The sequence below is a fragment of the Phyllostomus discolor genome, chromosome 6 (genome assembly GCF_004126475.2).
Source record: "Phyllostomus discolor isolate MPI-MPIP mPhyDis1 chromosome 6, mPhyDis1.pri.v3, whole genome shotgun sequence".
In the NCBI taxonomy this organism is placed as follows: Eukaryota; Metazoa; Chordata; class Mammalia; order Chiroptera; family Phyllostomidae; genus Phyllostomus; species Phyllostomus discolor.
Window position 1 is genome coordinate 155,570,607 of NC_040908.2, and position 18,538 is coordinate 155,589,144.

The 18,538-nt window shown below is 62.6% G+C and overlaps 1 protein-coding gene across 13 annotated transcripts in view; it reads left to right on the top strand.

Annotated features, from left to right (window-relative positions):
- Positions 1 to 18,538, top strand: part of DGKZ (diacylglycerol kinase zeta) — a 41,462-nt gene that overhangs the window by 18,787 nt on the left and 4,137 nt on the right. For 3 of the 13 annotated variants that reach the window (XM_036029324.1, XM_036029325.1, XM_036029326.1), the window contains exons 2-22: positions 10,756 to 10,864; positions 11,183 to 11,278; positions 11,583 to 11,660; positions 12,792 to 12,848; positions 13,245 to 13,313; positions 14,059 to 14,130; positions 14,247 to 14,363; positions 14,462 to 14,533; positions 14,823 to 14,918; positions 15,200 to 15,282; positions 15,382 to 15,442; positions 15,528 to 15,641; positions 15,736 to 15,876; positions 16,387 to 16,465; positions 16,657 to 16,712; positions 16,852 to 16,914; positions 17,022 to 17,095; positions 17,186 to 17,297; positions 17,644 to 17,843; positions 18,029 to 18,129; positions 18,250 to 18,492. In XM_036029324.1, the coding sequence (XP_035885217.1) occupies positions 10,756 to 10,864; positions 11,183 to 11,278; positions 11,583 to 11,660; positions 12,792 to 12,848; positions 13,245 to 13,313; positions 14,059 to 14,130; positions 14,247 to 14,363; positions 14,462 to 14,533; positions 14,823 to 14,918; positions 15,200 to 15,282; positions 15,382 to 15,442; positions 15,528 to 15,641; positions 15,736 to 15,876; positions 16,387 to 16,465; positions 16,657 to 16,712; positions 16,852 to 16,914; positions 17,022 to 17,095; positions 17,186 to 17,297; positions 17,644 to 17,843; positions 18,029 to 18,129; positions 18,250 to 18,492 (2,093 nt within the window). Of the gene's footprint in view, positions 1 to 5,500; positions 5,663 to 9,797; positions 10,523 to 10,755; positions 10,865 to 11,182; positions 11,279 to 11,582; positions 11,661 to 12,791; positions 12,849 to 13,244; positions 13,314 to 14,058; positions 14,131 to 14,246; positions 14,364 to 14,461; positions 14,534 to 14,822; positions 14,919 to 15,199; positions 15,283 to 15,381; positions 15,443 to 15,527; positions 15,642 to 15,735; positions 15,877 to 16,386; positions 16,466 to 16,656; positions 16,713 to 16,851; positions 16,915 to 17,021; positions 17,096 to 17,185; positions 17,298 to 17,643; positions 17,844 to 18,028; positions 18,130 to 18,249; positions 18,493 to 18,538 lie in introns of those variants that run through there. The other 10 variants (XM_028514692.2, XM_028514694.2, XM_036029327.1 and 7 more) reach the window with 7 other exon arrangements.

Consider the following 18,538-nt stretch of genomic DNA (forward strand, 5'->3'; position numbering starts at 1 on the left):
AGGCCCCCACGCCACCCCTGCACCCCCCCCCCAAGGAGACCACAGGCCTGGTCCTTCTGTGTGTTTGTATTCACATGCTGTTCTAAAATTCTTCCCTACACAGGTACGCATCCACAGCAGCGTATAGTACTGTTTTGCATGGTTTTCCACCAGATTCACATGCGCTCGTACTGAGCATACTCTGAGTTCAGGTTTTCCCATTGTTTTGGACACCTAACCATCTTGAAACACGAGCTCTAGAGAACCCACTCCACCTGCCATTTACTACGCCTTTTTGTGAGTGCAAGCTTACAGAAGGTTTATAAGCTTACAGAGAGCTTTATCTGCCCAGTATCCAGTCAGTGGGCATCAGGCTGTTGGCCGTTGTGTGGCCCGTGCCAGCAGACCTTCAGAACTGTTCTGGCCCACGTCTCCTGGTGCGCCCTCCCCACCAGTGCGTGCTCCCCACCGGTGCGTGCTGACAGAGTCGTGTGTCTTCAGCTTAGATGGTTGTTGCTGAATTGCGCTCCAAAGAGGTGGTCCTAAGTTTTAGGCCTCTGGAGTTCGTTTCTTTCTTTAAAGTTTTGGTAAACTGAAGAATTGGTTACCAGGAACAAACACTTTCTCTTTCAAGCTTGCAACACTCCCATAAGGAATACATGGCAGGTATTCCGCCCACTTATCAGATGAGGACATTGAGGCTCAGGCAGAGTAAGGGTCTTGGCTTGAGGTCATAAAGCTGATCAGAGGCAGAGCCCCTCTGGGCCTTTGAGTCCAAATCCTTAGGAAAGACTACTCGGAGAGGTTTTAGGCACAGTTTCTGCCTCAAAGCCAGCGGGAAAACCCCTATGTGGGGTACACGGAAACCTGGGAACAGGGTCGGTCCCCAGGGGCTGACAGCTGGTTGTGAGAAGATCTCCTAGAGGATGGAGGAGGGAGCAATGTGATCAGGAGGTTTGGGAGGGAGGTTAAATTTTGAATGAGGGATGAGGGGGGGTGCTGCTCCTGGCAGATGGGGAATGGCAGCCTACAGCAGACAGAGGAGAAGGCAACAAGAGAGGCTGGTCACAAGAGAAGAGGGACGTGGGGGCCAGCAGAGGGCTTGTAACAGTCCCGTCAGGGGCTTGGGATACTCGGAGGGAGACCCCCCCAGGGGTCGGGTTCAGCATGTGCCTCTGAGACACAAGAGCTCAGGCCAGACCGACAACTTGCCCACCCGGAACTGGCACGAAGGCCTCGGGAGCTGGCCGGCTGCTGGGCCACTGTGCTGGCCTGCAGCCCTCGGCTCCCAGCTTGATCTGTGAGGCTGAGCTGGGACCATTCACTTTTCCCTCCATTCACTCTTCAAGCCACTTCCAGCACTTCTGGACTCTGGGGATGCAATTACAAGCAGTACAAGTCCCAGGGGCTCACAGTCTGGTTGGGGATTCGGGCGTGTAAACCAGCGCTGATGGCCTAGAATAACCGAGGGAGGACCGTGCGTGGGAGCAGCTAACCCTTTGGGAAAGGCGGCTGGAGAGAACTTTCCAGCAGAGCCGAGGTCTGAGCCAACGATGAAAAGACGAGAGGAAATAGATGAAGGCGCGTTCACTAAATGGAAGCAGGGAGGGCATTCCCGGCAGAGAGACTACAGGTGCCACGTGCACGGGCACGAGGAGACCCCGGGCTCTGCTCCACAGACGCACGCAGAGGCAGGGAGGGGCGAGGGCGCGGACCTGGGGCGGACGCTGCGGCGGGGGTCCCAGTCCTGCCGCGTACTAGCAGCGTGACTGCGGGCTAGTTATTTTATTGCTTTATGCCTCGGTTTCCTCATCTGTAAAACAAAATAGCATTTTTTCTGAAATTGAGTTAACGTTTGTAAGACCCTCAGAACAATGGCTGGCACCGAGGGAGTTATCCACTTGTCAAATAAAAGGCAGAAACGTATGAAAAGGTGGGGGGAGAGGGGCTGAGAGGCCTGGTGACTGCCAGGCCCAGGTCTTTGCGTCTCGCTGAGCTGACGGGAGGGGCCCAGTCCCAGGTGCGTGGGTGCTGCAGAGTGAATTCTGGGAGCAGTGGGAGGACGGCTTGTGGGGGAGGCTCTGGTGCAGGGGCTGCTGCACCTGTTGGCGTCTCCGGGCCGCACCGGAAGAAGAGTTGTCTTGGGCCACACAGTAGATACATTGTGACACGTAATCACAAAACAATCTCATAATGTTTTAAGTAAGTTGACGGTTTTGTGTTGGGCCGCGTTCGTAGCCGTCCTGGGCCGCAGGCGGCCTGGCGGTCGCGTCAGCTATTTGCTCCATAAACATTTCTCTGGGACCTGCCAGGAGCCTGGCCGTCGCAGGGACTCCGCACGTGAAGGAGAGACTGACCCAGCAAGGAGCTCAGCGCTCAGGGCCCTCACCCAGCCCCCAGGCATCTGAGGCAGCCCCTCCTTTCCCCTCCTGGCCCACCACCCTCACCCTGTGACTTCATGTCACCAAACCCTCCTGTCCAGGTTTCCCACAGAAAGCCACAGAGAACATGGAGTGGCAGTGTCATTCATCCCAAAAGGGGCCTCACCTGTCTCTCTTCAGATCCTTTGGAGAGGAGAAGAAGGTGGCTGTTAGAACAAGAGTTGTTGCCATCCCCTGGTACCCAACAAAGAGAAGTGGTGTGGTCCAGCCAGGGTCTTGTGGTCAGCCCTTGGGTGCGGTACCCAGGGTAGAGGAAGTCCTTCTCTTCCCTTACGGCTTCGGCCCCTCCTCAGCGGAATTCCCTGTTCCTTCCTCCTGCGCTGACCAGTGGTAAACACTGGACTCACTGCCAGGCACCGGGCGGGCGTACCGAGTGCAGTCGGTCTCGTCCCTGGCCCCCGAGGAGCTTGTGGTCTGGAGGGTGGGAAGAGCGAGGCATATGGATTTGGAAGAATCAGGAGTCCAGGGGTAGAGGAGCAAACGGGCAGTGTGACGTGATCAGTGGGAGGGGTGCATTCTCAGCTGGGGCAGCCGTGAGCGGATGGGACTTGGGTGTGAGGTGGGGAAGGAGGCCAGTGTTCCAGGCAGGAGGCAGGCCGTGTGCAGGGGCACAGCAGTGAGCTCGGGCATGGCCAGCTGGCGGTGCAGAGAACAGGTCGGCTTCGTGAGAACCGAGGGTTCACGTCCAGGCACAGGAGGTTGAGCTAGCACCACGCCGCAGAAGCCGCATTTGCCCAACTGGAGGATTTGGCACGTGTGCTGGATCAGGGGCTCCAAGTGTGGTCGGGGGGCTGGAGGAGAGGGGAGCTGGGCCCTTCAGGGGTTGGCGAGGTCACAATCACCACTTTTCCTGATGATACATTTAGATCTGTTGTGGCTTGTGCCCTTATCGCCATGTTAGTGTCTGAGCTGATGGCGCGGAAGCAGTGGTGCTGAATCTGCTGGGGCCTCGGCGCGGGCCAGGGCAGCGGCCCCAGCGTAAACCAGTAGCCGTTGTCTCCTCCACGCCACACTCACGGCGGCAACACAAGATGCAGTAGAAAGTACTGATTTTATATAGATCCTTGAGCACGTGTCTTTTTAAATATTCTGTGTGAACAACATGAGACGCCCATGAGGCACCCCAGACTGTAATGGTCGTCTTGAAGAGCACATGTGTAAGCTGTGCCGGTCCCTTTCTTAAGGAGCACCGTTTTAGCTTGAGAGAGCACCTGGCCGACAAAACCCTTCTGAGGCGGGTCTTCGGCAGACGTTTTCTCAGAATGAATGAAGTGAGCTTGTCTCTTCAAAAACAGTATCAGTATTTGTTGCTACTGATAAAAAGTGAGCTTTTGAGTGAAAATTAGATTTTGGAAACCTTGTATCCACTATCTAACCGGCTGACAGCCTGCTTCCCAAGGCTTAACGTCTCCTAATGGGATCAGTAGTGATTGTTAGCAGGTATGATATTTTTTTTTATAACGTATAATGAAATGTATCAGTGTTTGGAAGACCTTCGTAACTCAGTAAAGCAATATTTTCCAGTGACTGATGGTTGATGTTACAAGACTCAAAATGCAAGGCAGAGCAGTGAAAAGTTCGTGGGTTTCGGATTCCACACAGCCACTAACCTTTAGGAAACCACCACGTGTCGTACTTTGATGTAGTAGCAAAGAATACCCATAACTGCCTGGAAAGGCTGTTAATCCTTCCTTTCCTAACTGCAGCCGGTGTGAGGCAGAATTTTCTCCGTGTGCTTCAGCCGACACAGCGTGTTGTGACATGCATCACGGAGGCAGCCGTGAGGACACAGCTGTCTTCCACTGAGGCGGACACTGAAGAGATTTGCAAAAGTTAAAACATGCCAACCTTCTCACTACCGTTTGTTTGTTTGTTTTTAAGATTTTATTTATTTATTTTTTAGAGAGGGAAGGGAGGGAGAAAGAGAGAGAGAGAGAGAGAGAGAGAGAGAGAGAGAAACATCAATGTGTGGTTGCTGGGGGTCATGGCCTGCAACCCAGGCATGTACTCTGACTGGGAATCGAACCTGCAGCACTTTGGCTCACAGCCCGCACTCAATCCACTGAGCTACGCCAGCCAGGGCTTCACTACCGTTTTTGTTTTAGAAAATTTAGTTTATTTTTCATAAAAGGATGTTATTTACATTAACATATAATAGGCTTATTGTTTTTAAACAAATTAATACACAGTTTAAACAGTTCTCAGTTTTAATTTCTAACATGGTAAATATTAGTAGCTGTAACCTGGATAAACAAAACCTTCTGGGGACCTTCCACAACTTTCAAGAGTGTCACACGGGTGCTGGGACCAGGGGGTTTGGGAGCTGCCGCTCTGCACCCTGGGGAGCCAGCAGTGGAAGGGGGCAGTGGCCTTCTGGGCCGGGGGTGTGCGTGGGCCAGACTCTCCCAGACACGAGCCAGGGCAGCGCTGACAGCCCCTCTCCACAGGGCTCAGAGACCCAGGCCAGGGAGTCCCGGCTCAGCCACCAGCCTCAGGGGCCTGTCGGTGTCGCTGGGACTGAGCGGCCGCCCTCGCAGGGGAGCTGCCAGCCTCCCATCTGATAAGGCTTGTCAGAAAGGGCCTTGGAGGTTGTGAGCCTCTCAGCATACACTGTTTGTGGCGAGATTCTCTTTCTGGGGCCAGTGTGCAGCCGTCTCAGACACTTTCCTCAGATCCCCAAAATTCTGCCCAGGGGGTGTGAGAGGGCGTTAGGTGGCCCGCAGAGGAGCCTGCCCAGCGCCCCTTCTCTCTCCCCAGACCTTCCCCCCCGCCCCACCCCTGAGCTGAGGCAGGGGCTGTGCGGTAACTGGTGGAGGGGAGGCTGTCACTCTGCCTGGCTCTGGGGACTTTGGGAAGAGAATCCAGCAGGCAAGGCCGTGTGTGTGTGTGTGTGTGTGTGTGTGTGTGTGTACACGCACACGTGCCCCTCTGTCTACCCATCTGCCCACCCGTCCCTGCTCCTGCTCGCTGCAGGGCCTGGAGCCACCGCTGGGAGAGGAAGTGCAGTCGGTTACCAATCGGGTTATTTTCATAACGGCTGTCTGTCTCAGGCTGGGGGGAGGAGAGTGGCGAGGGGGAGGGTGCAGAGGAGCAGCCACAGCGGCTGACTCTCCAAACTAGGACTTGCTCAGCCGGAGGCTGGCAGCCTGGAGCTGGAGCCAGAGCCAGGGCTCGTCTGCCCTCAGGGACCCCAGCCCCACTCGCTCGCCCACCTCCTGCCTGCTGCCCTGCCTTCAGATCAGGTCAAAGGGGGCTCCCCCGAGTCCTTCCTTACCTTCTGCTTCCTCCCTCCTGCCTCTGTCTGGGTGGGTCTGGGGAGGGGGTCAGGGCGGGCTCCGGTACCACCGTCCAGAGAAAGGCCCCTGAAGCTGATGGAGAGGGAAGGGGAAGGGAGTGCCTGCCCCAGCCAGAGCAGACCCTGCAGAGGTGCACAGCGCTGGCCTGGTCGCCTCCTCTGCCTCAGGGGCCCACTGCTCCTCACTGTGCACCTTTGTTTTGTTTTCTCTTCGGCGGGTTCCCCTTAGTGAGGAGAGGTGGAGAGTCGGGACCCTCTCTCACCAGCCCCCAGGCAGGCCTCCCTTCTAGCTGTTCCCACCGGGGAGCCGGAGGGGGCTGTAGGGCGTGGGGCCCTGCCCGCAGCGTGGAGTGGGCACTGTGGCTGAGCCCCACGGGGGATTTGTGCCAGCACCTCTGGAAGCAGGGAGTCCCTGGGGGCCAGGCCTGGTGCCGGGGGCAGCAGACACCCCTCATAGCAGGAGCAGACACCCAGGTGGCTCTGGCTTTCGGGCTCTGTTCCTCCTGTGGTGGGCGGTGGCCACCCTGGGTCCTCCTGCTTCCCTTTCTGGGCTCCTGCTCCTGCCCCCGCCGCGGGCAGAGACAAACTCCAGCAGGTGGCATGACCCACATTCCCGGTGTCCGCTCCAGGTGTGGGCTCTGCCAGGGGGGGCCCTGGTCCCTGTCAGGTGTTACGTCGTCAGGTGCTCTGCGTCGTCATCTCGTCAGAACGTCCCTTGTGCCAACCTTCTGGGCTCCGTGGTGTCATCCCGTTTTGCAGATGAGAACACGGAGGCCCGGAAGGTTGGCTGATGAGCCCAGGAAAGCAGTGGCAGACACAGGGTTTCGAAGCCTTCGGGCTCTCCCACTCGAGGCTGACACGGAGTGAGGCAGCCGGGGCCACAGGCCAAGAGCCCCGGCCGCTGGCTCCCTGCTGGCTGTTGCGGCGGCGCCGGGCGCACAGCCACGCACCACCACGCACGGCTTCCCCGCAGCGTCCAGTGTCCTTCTCAGGCCCCGGACAGCCAGCGGGAGATTGATGGGCCCACGAGGCTTCTCCCGGACTGTCTCCTCCGGCTGTGACAGGCTTCCCCCAGGCCCCCCGGTGGGAGGCTGAGGAGCAGCCAGTGGCCCTGCTGGTGGTGTCAGAACCCCATGGAGCCCCCTTGGGTGTGTGGAAGGTGACAGCGTGGTGAGAAGCCGCTTCAGCTCAGAGCTGTGCCGTGCAGAGAGGCCCCAGGTCCAGGCAGGGACGAAGCGGGGCTAGGCCTGGGGCCAGGCTGGACTCCTGACCAGACCCAAGAGAAGCCTCAGCAGAGCTAGGAAGTCAGGAGTCAGGCAGTTGCTGACCAGAGGTCGGAGTTTCTATGGAGACCAGAGGAACAGGAAGCTGGGCCTCGGAGGGGGAGGGGGCACTGGGAGCACAGAAGCCTGGGTGCCCGGCAGGAGAGCTTGTCATGGAACGGCAAATCAGCCGGTCTAGTGGCCTCCCTGGACGAATAGGGAAACTGAGGCCTGTGAGGGGTCAGCTTTGCACATGGCCTCACAGCCCTGGCCGGGCCGCCTCACTCCCCACTCGGAGTGACCGCGCTCTCCAGTAGCTGAGGAGACTCCTGGGCAGACGTGGGATCGGGGCTGCCCAGCAGCGTGTGGGCCGGAGGACCGAGGGAGCTGCCCCGTGTCGTGAGCCGGGCGGTGCCGGCGACCTCTTCCTGCTGGCCCCTCTGTCAGCGTGAGGCTGGGGCAGCGGGCTGCGGCCCTCAGCACTGCCCACAGCGCCCGCGGCACCTCCCCCACCCCCACTGACTGTGGCCTTTTGTTTTGTGGGTGACATTAGCATCAGGCGGTGTGTCCGGGTGACTAATCTGCAGGCTGTGCAGCTGTCACAGAGCAGCCTGACCAGACTAGTGAGGAAAGCTGACACCGGGGCTGTGCTGGCAGGCCGGGGCCCTGGCAGCGGTGGGAGCTGGGCCCTCGGGTTCTCTTCCCCAGTGCAGAGCAGACCTGGAGTCCGGCAGGCGGGGGTTCAGGTCCTGGTCCTGCGCCAACCAGCTGTGTGACCTCGGGCACATGCCACACCCCCCCCCCCAAGCCTCAGTGTTGCCGTCCTTTGAGCGGAGCCGGTGGTCCCGCCCACCTTGCAGGCTCCCCGGGGTCAGACAGGACGGCGGGTGCTCAGCCCAGGGCCTGTCACGTGGTAGGTGTTCAGGAAGTGGGGCGGCCCTGGCTCCACCGCCCCTGCCCTGTCCCATTCCACCTTAGTCCCGGCCTCATGGCCCAAGAGGGAAGACCCTGCTTCCGCTGCCCCCTGGCTGCAGGCTTTACCGTCCGGGAGACCCGGCTCCCACCCTGGCCACGCACTGACCGGCCGTGGGCCGTGGGCAGGTCCCTGCTACGAACCCCCATTTGCCTTCAGGAGCACGGCGGGAACCAGTGCCTGTTCTTCGGGGTCGCTGTGGCTCATAAAGTGGTACACGTGCTCACGAGTGCTCCACACCGTGCCCGACACACGGGGCACGTAGCCAGTGTTCCTGGGATGCTGCTGATTTTAGGGGGCAGCCAGGAGCTCTCCTTCACAGCGCTCACCTCCTGCCCTTTCTGGCCACCAGCAGGACTGGCGCGGGAACAGGCAGAGAGCTGGAGGCGAGTCCCAAACACTGTTTCCCCAGGCGAGGCCACCGCACTGCCCACTGGCCCCACGCAGCAGCGGGTGAAAGATGGAGTGGCTGGCAAGGAGGCGCTGGGTGTGTGGCCCAGTCTGAGTCCTCGAGCCCGCCGCGGTCCACTGTGTGTCAAGGCACTCCCCCACGATGCCTGGCCTCTGTTGGCCCTGGCCCCAGCTCGTGGGCCTGACTCAGACCTCCCTGTGGCTGCCAGGACCCAGGAGGGCGCCTGGTGCAGGGACACAAGCACCCCTGGGCACTCGGGAGACCTTGAGCCATTCCCCGGGGTCAGGGGGAGATGAGTGGCTCGTGCAGAAGGGGCAGTGGGGACAGGTGAGCAGGCAAAGGAAGTGGAGTGTGCGCTCAGGGCAGGCTGGGGAGGGTGGTTTGAGCGAGGATGGTCACCAAGGGTCCGCCTCCGTGGAGGTGGCCCAGGCTAGCTCAGGGTCTGGAATCAGAGCTGGGGCTCCTAGCACTGGCCCTCAGGATGAGGTGCAGTTCACTCTCACCCTGAGGAGCAGAGCTGGAAGGGTTCTCAGACGTCACCTGGCACCTTCGTACATGGGGTGTCCGCGCTGCGCCTCTGAGTGAGACAGAGCGGCCTGGTGCCAGGACAGCCCCTACCGGCAGCACCGCAGAGGCAGACGTGTGTGCAAACCCGGAGCCCAGACGGCTCTCCCTGGGCCTCCGGCACAAAACCACGACCGAGACAGGGTGGCATCTCTCCCTGCAGCTGCCTCTCCAGTTCTCTGAGGGCCTCGTCTGCCCCGGGGCTGTGACCCCCCGGGGCTGATGGCTGACCCTCTCCACTGGTAAATGCCACTCTCAGCCTGACACCAAGACCGGGGCTGAGTCAGGGCGTCTCACCAGGACTGAGTTCCTGTTCGGAGGGCCTTGTTTTATTGTCATGCTTGGTTCGTGCCATGTCCGGGGGAGGGGGGTCACCTAAACCTAACTTGCCCCTAGTTCCTGGCAAAACAAAGCTCTGACGAGAAGGAAAGCCTGCCCTTTGCCCCTCGGTCTGTCTGGGCCAACTCCGAGCTGGAACCCAGAATTCCAGGCTCACAGCTTCCTTTTCTTCCTCTCTGCTGTCAGCTTCAGGCCAGAGGCGAAGTCCTTCAGGCCACGACTGGGTGGGTTATGGTGCCTGGACCAGGGGTGCCGGGTTGCATGGCCGGAAGGCCCTCCCACCCACTACTCCTGGGGCAACCCAGAGGCGGGGCTGCAGAGCACAGGGCTCCCAGTAGTGGGCGGTGGGGGCTCCCCCTGAGGGTTCTCTGATGCCTCAAACACCCTATCTATTGAGACGGAGGCCACAGTCACCCCTCCTCCAAGTGTCTCCTCTCCGCCCAAAGGGCAGAGGCCATGCCTTGGCCCCTGGGCACAGGATGGGCCATGGCCCGGCCCAGCTCCTGATGCTCCTGGTCTCTGTGCCCAACAGGCACCCAGCTGCCCCTGCATGGAGACTTTTTTTAAGAGACACTTCCAGCGGATGGCTCCAGGCCTCAGAGAGGGGCAGCGGAGGTCCAGTGGCGTGGGGCTGCCTACGGGCAAGGCGCGGCGCCGCTCCCCGGCTGGGCAGGCCTCCTCCTCGCTGGTGCAGCGCCGCCGGTCCAGCGCGCAGCTCCAGGGCTGCCTCCTGGGCTGCGGGATGCAGGCCCGGGGCACCGGCCGCCGCCGCCGCTCCAGCACCACACCCCCCGCCCACAACCCCCGCTTCGCCGTGGGCGAGATGCCCCCCCCGCAGCCGGCCACTGTTGGGGCTCAGCTTCTGGGCGCACCCCTGCTGTTGGCTGGGCTCGTGGGCATGAAGGAGGAGGAGGAGGGGGTCCAGGAGGAGGACGTGAAAGCTGCAGCGTTGAGTACCACCCAGCAAGGCACCAAGACACCAGGGCCACCCCGACACCGGGGCACCCGGACCCTGCTGCCACTGCCCTGCTGCCTGCGTGGGCGCCAAGCCTCCTCCCACCTGCTCCCTGCTGACGTGGTATATGACCGTGCCCTCTGGGGCCTGCACGGTTACTATCGTCGGCTCAGCCAGCAGCGACCCTCAGGCACCACGGCCAGCCCCGGGACGCCCGCCCGCGTGTGCCCACTCTCCCGCAGGCGCCAGGTAGCCCTGCGGCGCAAGTCGGCCGGACCGCAGGCCTGGAGCGCCCTGCTCGCGTAGGTATAGCTGTGGCTAGCAGGGCCAGTGGTGCGACCTCCGGGGGACTGGCATGGAGCAAGGGCCTCGGGGCTCTGCCTGGCCTATCAGGGGTCATCCCCTACTGTCCCTGTTGCTGCCCCTGTCTTGGCCTCGGTTGAGGCCACAGTGAGGACAGAGGTCCCAGGCTGGGGAGGGAAGGAAGCAGAGAGGTCAAACACTCAGCTGGCCTCAGCTATCTCCTTTTCTATAGGAAAGCCATCACCAAGTCAGGCCTCCCGCACCTGGCACCCCCTCCTCCTGCTCACGGGGCCCTGTGCAGCGAGCCAGAGCGGCAGATCCGGAGCACCGTGGACTGGAGTGTGAGTGGCTGGCGCTGGGAGGGGCAGCTGGGCACCAGTGCCCACCGGGCTGTGGGCCCCAAGAGCAGTTGGGAGTGGAGGCGCTGTGGGCAGCTGTGAGAGGAGCCCACGGGCCAGTGGGGTCAGAGCACGCTTCCTGGAGTGGCCACATTCGGGCCAAGTGGTGGAGAGCAGGGACAGCCGGGAAAACAGGGTGGAGCAAAGCGGATCCAGGCTGGAGCTGGTTTCTCTTGGGGGAGAGGGGTGGAGGCCAGGGCAGGGGCTGACTGGTGAGCTGGGTGTCAGGTATGCACTGAGCATGCTTATCCCATGGTCTAGGAGTCGGCAACATATGGGGAGCACATCTGGTTCGAGACCAACGTTTCCGGGGACTTCTGCTATGTCGGGGAGCAGTACTGTGTAGCTAAGATGCTGGTGAGTGAGCTGTGTGCTGCACGCTGCCCCCTGGTGGTGGAGCCCGGTCTAGAAGCCTGTAGGCCAACCCCTGCTAGCTTGAGCGCTGCAGCCCTTGCAGCGCAAGGTGGGAACAGGGCTCCCACCTCAGCACCCTTGCTGTGGGCCATCTGAGGGTGGTGAGAAGAGTCAATAGTGGGGGTTCCTGGTACACACAGAGGGCAGGTAGATGTGCTGGGGCAGACACGAGGATTCCTCTGCTGCCTTTGGAGTGGCACCCTGGCTGGAGTTACCTGGTGCCTCAGGGGCCCTCTCTTTCCTACAGCAGAAGTCAGTGCCCCGGAGGAAGTGTGCAGCCTGCAAGATCGTGGTGCACACCCCCTGCATCGAGCAGCTGGAGAAGGTCAGTGTGGTGCTCAGCCTCTCCTGCCCCTCCCCTTCGGGTGCTGAAGCCCTGTCGGAGCACACGCGTGTGTCTGCACGCAGCATAGACACATTGCCTGCGGGGCCCAGCATGCGCCGTGGTGAAGAGCCAAGCACTGTCGCGCCAAAATGCCCACGTCTGAGTCCTGGCCTCCCTGCTTTATTAGCTGCTGTGTCCTCACTGCCCGGAGTGGGGCACATTGACTGTCACTCCACAAGACAGTCATGAACAATGGCCATGACACCACTTTTTCCGTATCCAGCCCAGCACTTAGAAGGGGCCTTTGCCTGGCTGAAGCTGCATAACTCAGCTGCAGCCGGCTCAGTCCCAAAATCTGGCTCTTCCCCTACGCACTGCTGCTGCAGAGACCTTCCCCCGAAGCCCGTGGTCCACAGTGTGTCTGCAGCTGGGGGCGTGGCTGGGCCCTGCGCTTCTGTAAGGAGGCGCCCGCAGGTGCAGGCGGGAGGGTTCAGGCAGAGGGTGGGAGGGCTGCCGCAGCGGACCCCGCGCCCCGAGCAGCAGAAACCAGAGCAGCTCACTGGCAGGCAGGACCAGGAGTGAACAAGGGGGCATGGGCCCCGGCCCTTGTAGAGTGAAGCTGCTCTGCGACTCTGCTGAGGGCGAAGCAGAGACAGCTGGGAAAAGAGGAACAAAGACAGCCCCAGGCATTATAGACCCCCGTCACCATCCCCGAAAGTGACAGTCACACCGGGTTCCACAGATTAGCCAGAAGTCTCCAGGGACCAGTCAGCTGAAGTTTGCAGACAAGGCTGGGGGTGCCTGCAGGCACCCAGCTTGGGAAGGCTGGAGGTCAAGGGGCACTATAGGAGGGAACCATGGTGCCGTTTGGTGGGGCAAGTGGGCAGGAAGCTCCCGGTCTCTCTTTCCCTTACTGGGCAGGGAAAGGAAAGATCCCTCCTGGCCGGTGGAGAGGCGGCAGGACGCACGTGGACCTCTGGAGGTGCCTCACGTGCTGGGGGCCCCTGCATGCAGGGGCTTTTCCTGCCTTGCAAGGGCGACTCTGAGTGACCCTTTCCTGCAGGGGGTGGCCACCTGCCTGACCCCGAAGGGAGGTTCTGACACTCGGGTGGTCACTGTACTCTTTCACAGATAAATTTTCGCTGTAAGCCGTCCTTCCGTGAATCAGGGTCCAGGAATGTCCGTGAGGTAAGTGCCCAAGGTATTTTGGGGGCAAGGAGACCCCAGGTTTCCTGAGTGGACATCTCTGAGTGTTTCCCGAGAGCAGAGGGCTCAGCTCTTCCTGGCTTGGGGATGCAGGGTGGTGCGAGGGGTGCGGCTCCGGGAAGGCCTTAGAGCGGAGGGTCTGGCCGGCCCACCTGCAGGGGGGTGGGGGTCAGGGGCCACCTGCTCCCACGTGCCTCCGCCCCTCTGAGCCTTGACCCTGCCCTGGGCCACAGAGGGAGGTTTCCAGCCCCTCGTCTGATGCACGGGAGCTTTCTGCAGCCCCCCTCCCTCACCATTGGTGCATTGGGGGTGCAGGCCGTGCTCAGGGCTTGTTGCCCCAGCCCTCCCTCCAACAACACTTCTCTCCTCCCTTGCCAGCCGACCTTCGTGCGGCACCACTGGGTACACAGGCGGCGCCAGGACGGCAAGTGTCGGCACTGTGGGAAGGTGAGAGGTGACCTGCAACCCGTTGGGTGTAGGCGCTGTGGCCCCCGGGCCCCATGCTGTGGGTCTGTGGGGACCGCCCAGCACTGTGTCCCTAGAGGACAGAGTCCCGGAGCACACCCTCGGCCGGGTCTCTGGGCCAAGCAAGGAGGGCGGGCCCTTCCAGTGCAGGGTGGGGGGCTGCCGGGAGGTCAGGGGTGAGGCCTCGGAGGTGCCCGTGGACTTAGTCTTAGTTCAGCAGCAGCTGTCTGGTGGGTGGTCTTCCCAAGCACTGGCCGCCGAGACTGTGTTCACTTACTCGTTCACTTCTTGCCGGTCTCCCTCAGTGAGTGTAGGTTCTGAGTGGTGAGGACGCTTGTCCCCCTTTCCGCCATCGACTCGGTGCCCAGCACAGCGTCTGGCACATCGTGGGCTCTCCGTAAACGTGGCGTGCGTGAGGGAATGACCAGGGGCCCTGGCTGCGGCCGGGGTCGGGGGGAGGGGCTCTGAGGTGGGCAGGCGGCAGCTGTGGCCCCTCCGGCCGGGCTCGAGTGTACACCCACCGCTCTGCAGTTAACTTCAGAGGGACGGCCCCTGGTTCTGCCTCCGTGCTTTCAGGGCTTATTTATAGTTCTCTTAATTTTTAAAAATGTGCTCCATTTTCCTGGGTGGGGGGAGGTTGACAGCGGGGGAGGTTGACGGCAGGGGAGGGGCGGTGTCCCCGCTCTGGGCCCGGCCCCTGGTGCCCCAACCTCCCTGTCCGCCCTAGGGCTTCCAGCAGAAGTTCACCTTCCACAGCAAGGAGATCGTGGCCATCAGCTGCTCCTGGTGCAAGCAAGCCGTGAGTGCTGCCTGCCCTGCCCCCACAGGCCGCCCCTGTGCTGTGCTGGGCGGGGTTCTGGGGTCCCAGGGCCTGGCCACCCAGCTCAGCTGCCAACACCCCCCCACCCCCCGCAGTACCACAGCAAGGTGTCCTGCTTCATGCTGCAGCGGATCGAGGAGCCATGCTCGCTGGGCGTCCACGCAGCCGTGGTCATCCCGCCCACCTGGATCCTCCGGGCCCGCAGGCCCCAGGTAAGTTACAGGCTGCGCCCTCGACACCCCCACACTTGGGGTCTGCCAGCCACCCCAGCCCACCCGCCTTGTCACCAATGGCCGTGCTTTCCTTGCAGAACACCCTCAAGGCAAGCAAGAAGAAAAAGAGAGCATCCTTCAAGAGGAAATCCAGCAAGAAAGGTCCCGAGGTTAGACCTGGGGCCAGGCCCCAGCTGGAGGGGACAGGAGAGAGGAGCCCATTTCTTGGACCAGCCCCCGGGCTGATGCCACCGGCTCAGCCTTGGGTGGGTCGGTCTGGGCTCTGGGCCCTGAAGGGGCCGGGAGGTCAGACCCAGACTGCTGCATCTCTGCAGCCAGGCCCACCAGCAGGGCTGACCCAGAAGTGGCACATGAGGGGCACCAGGGGGGAATTGCCGAGCGTGGGGGTAGGGTCCTCCAGGACAGGACGGAACCTCACCAGCTCTCTCTGCCTCCAAGGAGGGCCGCTGGAAACCCTTCATCATCAGGCCCACCCCGTCCCCCCTCATGAAGCCCCTGCTGGTGTTCGTGAACCCCAAGAGTGGGGGCAACCAGGTACACACAGCCTTCCTGCTTCACAGAGGGCCTGGGGTGGGGTTTGAGGTCAAGGTTCTCGCCCCTCTTCACCCCGGGACCCACAGGTGTTCCCAGGTTCCAGTTCAGGCTTCTGTCCCATCTCTCTCCCCGGAGACCCTGAGAAAAACCTAACCCTGTCTCCACCCCGTGCCCCTTCCTGGGCCTGGTTCCCACAGCCCTCTCCTCAAGCTTCTCCCCACCTATCTCAGCCTGCCACCCTGACTGCCTCCCCCCGTCCGTCTCGGCTCCTGCCCCCACAGGGTGCAAAAATCATCCAGTCCTTTCTCTGGTATCTCAACCCCCGACAAGTCTTTGACCTCAGCCAGGGAGGGCCCAAGGAAGCGTGAGTACTGGCAGGGCTCTGTGGGGACCGCGGGAGGACCTGCCTGGTGCTCGGGGTCCCGCCCGCGCACCCTGACCCGTGCCTGTCTCCTGGGCCCAGGCTGGAGATGTACCGCAAAGTGCACAACCTGCGGATCCTGGCGTGCGGGGGCGACGGCACGGTGAGTCCCCCTGCCTCTCCCAGGCCCGCACCCGGGCCCGCGCCCAGCCGGCCTGACCCGGCCTCTTCTGTGCTGCCCACTCCAGGTCGGCTGGATCCTCTCCACCCTGGACCAGCTGCGCCTGAAACCGCCACCGCCTGTCGCCATCCTGCCCCTGGGCACTGGCAACGACTTGGCCCGCACCCTCAACTGGGGCGGGGTGAGAGCCCACGGGGGTGAGGCCTCGGGGGGTGGGCGGTGTGGAGGGGCGGCCTGGGCCCAGGATGGGCTCAGTGTCTGCTCCCTCCCACCAGGGCTACACGGATGAGCCCGTGTCCAAGATCCTCTCCCACGTGGAGGAGGGGAACGTGGTGCAGCTGGACCGCTGGGACCTCCGCGTGGAGCCCAACCCCGAGGCAGGGCCCGAGGAACGTGATGAGGGCGCCACCGACCGGGTGGGTCAGCCGGGCAGGGGCCGTGGGCTGGTGGGGTGGGGGGGCCTCTCCACACCCCAGTGTCTGGGACGCCCGGGGGACTCAGGCTGGGCCCCACTCTCCTACTTGCTTGTTCTGGGACCTTGAGTGAGCTTCTTCGTTTCCCCAAACTTCAGCTTCTGAATCTATACGGTGAGAACGATGGTCCTCACCTCACAAGACTGTTGTTATTCAGCCCCTTGGCAAACACTTCCCGAGAACCTGCTCCCCGCCAGGCCCTGTCCTAAGTGAGAGGAGCAGGACCAAGTCCCGCTGGCGGAGCTCCTGCAGAGTGTGCTGGCCGGGGAGGGGTGTGGTAGGGGAGAAGGCTGGCCCATGCTCTCGAGTGCCGGGCACTTAGGGGAGGGGTGGGCCGGGAAGGGCTGTGGGGTGGATCTCCGAACTGTGGGAAGGGCCTCTGAAGACGTGGCCTGGAGCTGGGAGGCATCGCCGAGGCCGGACCCTCATGTCAGGCCCTTGACCTTGTTCCAGCTGCCTCTGGACGTCTTCAACAACTACTTCAGCCTGGGCTTCGATGCCCACGTCACCCTGGAGTTTCACGAGTCTCGAGGTTGGCAGACTGTTGCCGAGGGGGCCTGGGAGGCTGGGGAGGCAGGGACCTAGGAGGGTCCCTGAGAGGGTCAGCCCCCCCCTTCCCCCAGGGAAAGGCATGCATTCCCAGCCCACCCTCCCTACCCGAGCCTGGGAAGCCCCAGCGGGACCTGAATGACTGACTGTCCCCCACTTTTTGTCACCACCCAGAGGCCAACCCCGAGAAATTCAACAGCCGCTTTCGGAACAAGATGTTCTACGCCGGGGTAAGCCTGGGACCTGCCAGACCAGCAGCAGCCTCCTCCTGCGCCCCTGCCCACCGTGTCTACCAGGCCCCGCGCCCCTGCCAGGCAGTGGTGAGGGAGGGTCCCGGTCACCAGCTAATGACGCCTCCGCCTCCCACAGACAGCCTTCTCCGACTTCCTGATGGGCAGCTCCAAGGACCTGGCCAAGCACATCCGAGTGGTGGTGAGCGGGCCCAGTAGCGGGCGGATCAGGCAGGCCCAGCTAGGGAGTAGGGGGCCGCCTCAGCTCCTCACGGGCACCCCCAACATCCTCCCCGTTCCTGCCTCCAGTGTGACGGAACCGACCTGACCCCCAAGATCCAGGACCTGAAGCCCCAGTGCATCGTGTTCCTGAACATCCCCAGGTGAGGTGGGGGCTCTGTGTGGACCCTGCGGTCCCCACCCTGCAGGGCCGCCCTCTGAAGCTCGTGGCACTGCCCACCCCCCCCAACCAGGTACTGCGCGGGCACCATGCCCTGGGGCCACCCTGGGGAGCACCACGACTTCGAGCCCCAGCGGCACGACGACGGCTACCTCGAGGTCATCGGCTTCACCATGACATCCCTGGTGAGTGGGCCGGGCGGGGCCTGCCTGGGGGTCCGGCTCAGCGCTGTGCCCGGCCGCAGCCCCAGGATTCCCTGTGGTGCCCAAAGCTCGGCTCCAGGATGGAAGGGGGGGTCACCGAACCTCCCTTCTCTGACTGAGGGCTCACTGTCTCCTCTCCCTGACCTAAGAGGATCTTTCAACCCCTGTCTGCGGGGACACTGTCTTCAGCCCCCCGACCGGGGGCTCACCCTCCCTCCCCTCTCCACTGGGGTCAGTCCCTGCATTCCAGCCAGAGCCTCCCTGGCAGGAGCAGGGCCTGGGCCCCCACACCACCCCGGCGCCTGACCGGAGCCCCCTGTGCCCACAGGCAGCGCTGCAGGTGGGCGGCCACGGCGAGCGGCTGACGCAGTGCCGCGAGGTGGTGCTCACCACGTCCAAGGCCATCCCGGTGCAGGTGGATGGCGAGCCCTGCAAGCTGGCCGCCTCGCGCATCCGCATCGCCCTGCGCAACCAGGCCACCATGGTGCAGAAGGCCAAGCGGCGCAGCGCCACCACCCTGCACAGCGAGTACGCTTCCCACACGGCTGCCCCGGCCCCGGGCCCGCAGCCAGGCGCTGCCCCCTCTGAGCTTTGGTTCTCCCAACTGGAAAGGGGTGAACAGTCCCCCTGCCCCAGGGCATTTGGGAGGGGACACTTGGGTGGGTTCCTGGGCGGGGCCCTTGCCGAGCCCCTTCCTGCCGCCCCACCCTCAGCCAGCAGCCGGTGCCCGAGCAGCTGCAGGTGCAGGTGAGCAGGGTCAGCATGCATGACTACGAGGCCCTGCACTACGACAAGGAGCAGCTCAAGGAGGCCTGTGAGTGGAGTGCGGGGCTGGGGGGAGGGGGGAGGGGGGCGGGGGCGGGAGAGCACCTAGTCCCCTGAGGGCCAGGGCAGTGGGACGTGGCCAGTGCTGACCCCTTGCTCTGCTCTCCAGCCGTGCCGCTGGGCACCGTGGTGGTGCCGGGAGACAGTGACCTCGAGCTCTGCCGCGCCCACATCGAGAAGCTGCAGCAGGTGAGCGGCAGGGGCAGGGGCAGGGGCAGGACCTGCCAGTCTTCCTGCGCCGGTTCCCTTCTCACCCGCCCTGGCCTTCAATTCTCTCGACAGGAGCCGGAAGGTGCCGGAGCCCAGTCCCCGACGTGCCAGAAACTGTCCCCCAAGTGGTGCTTCCTGGACGGTGAGCAGCCCTGAAGGGCCATGTCCCGCCTCCTCCCTGGGAGTCC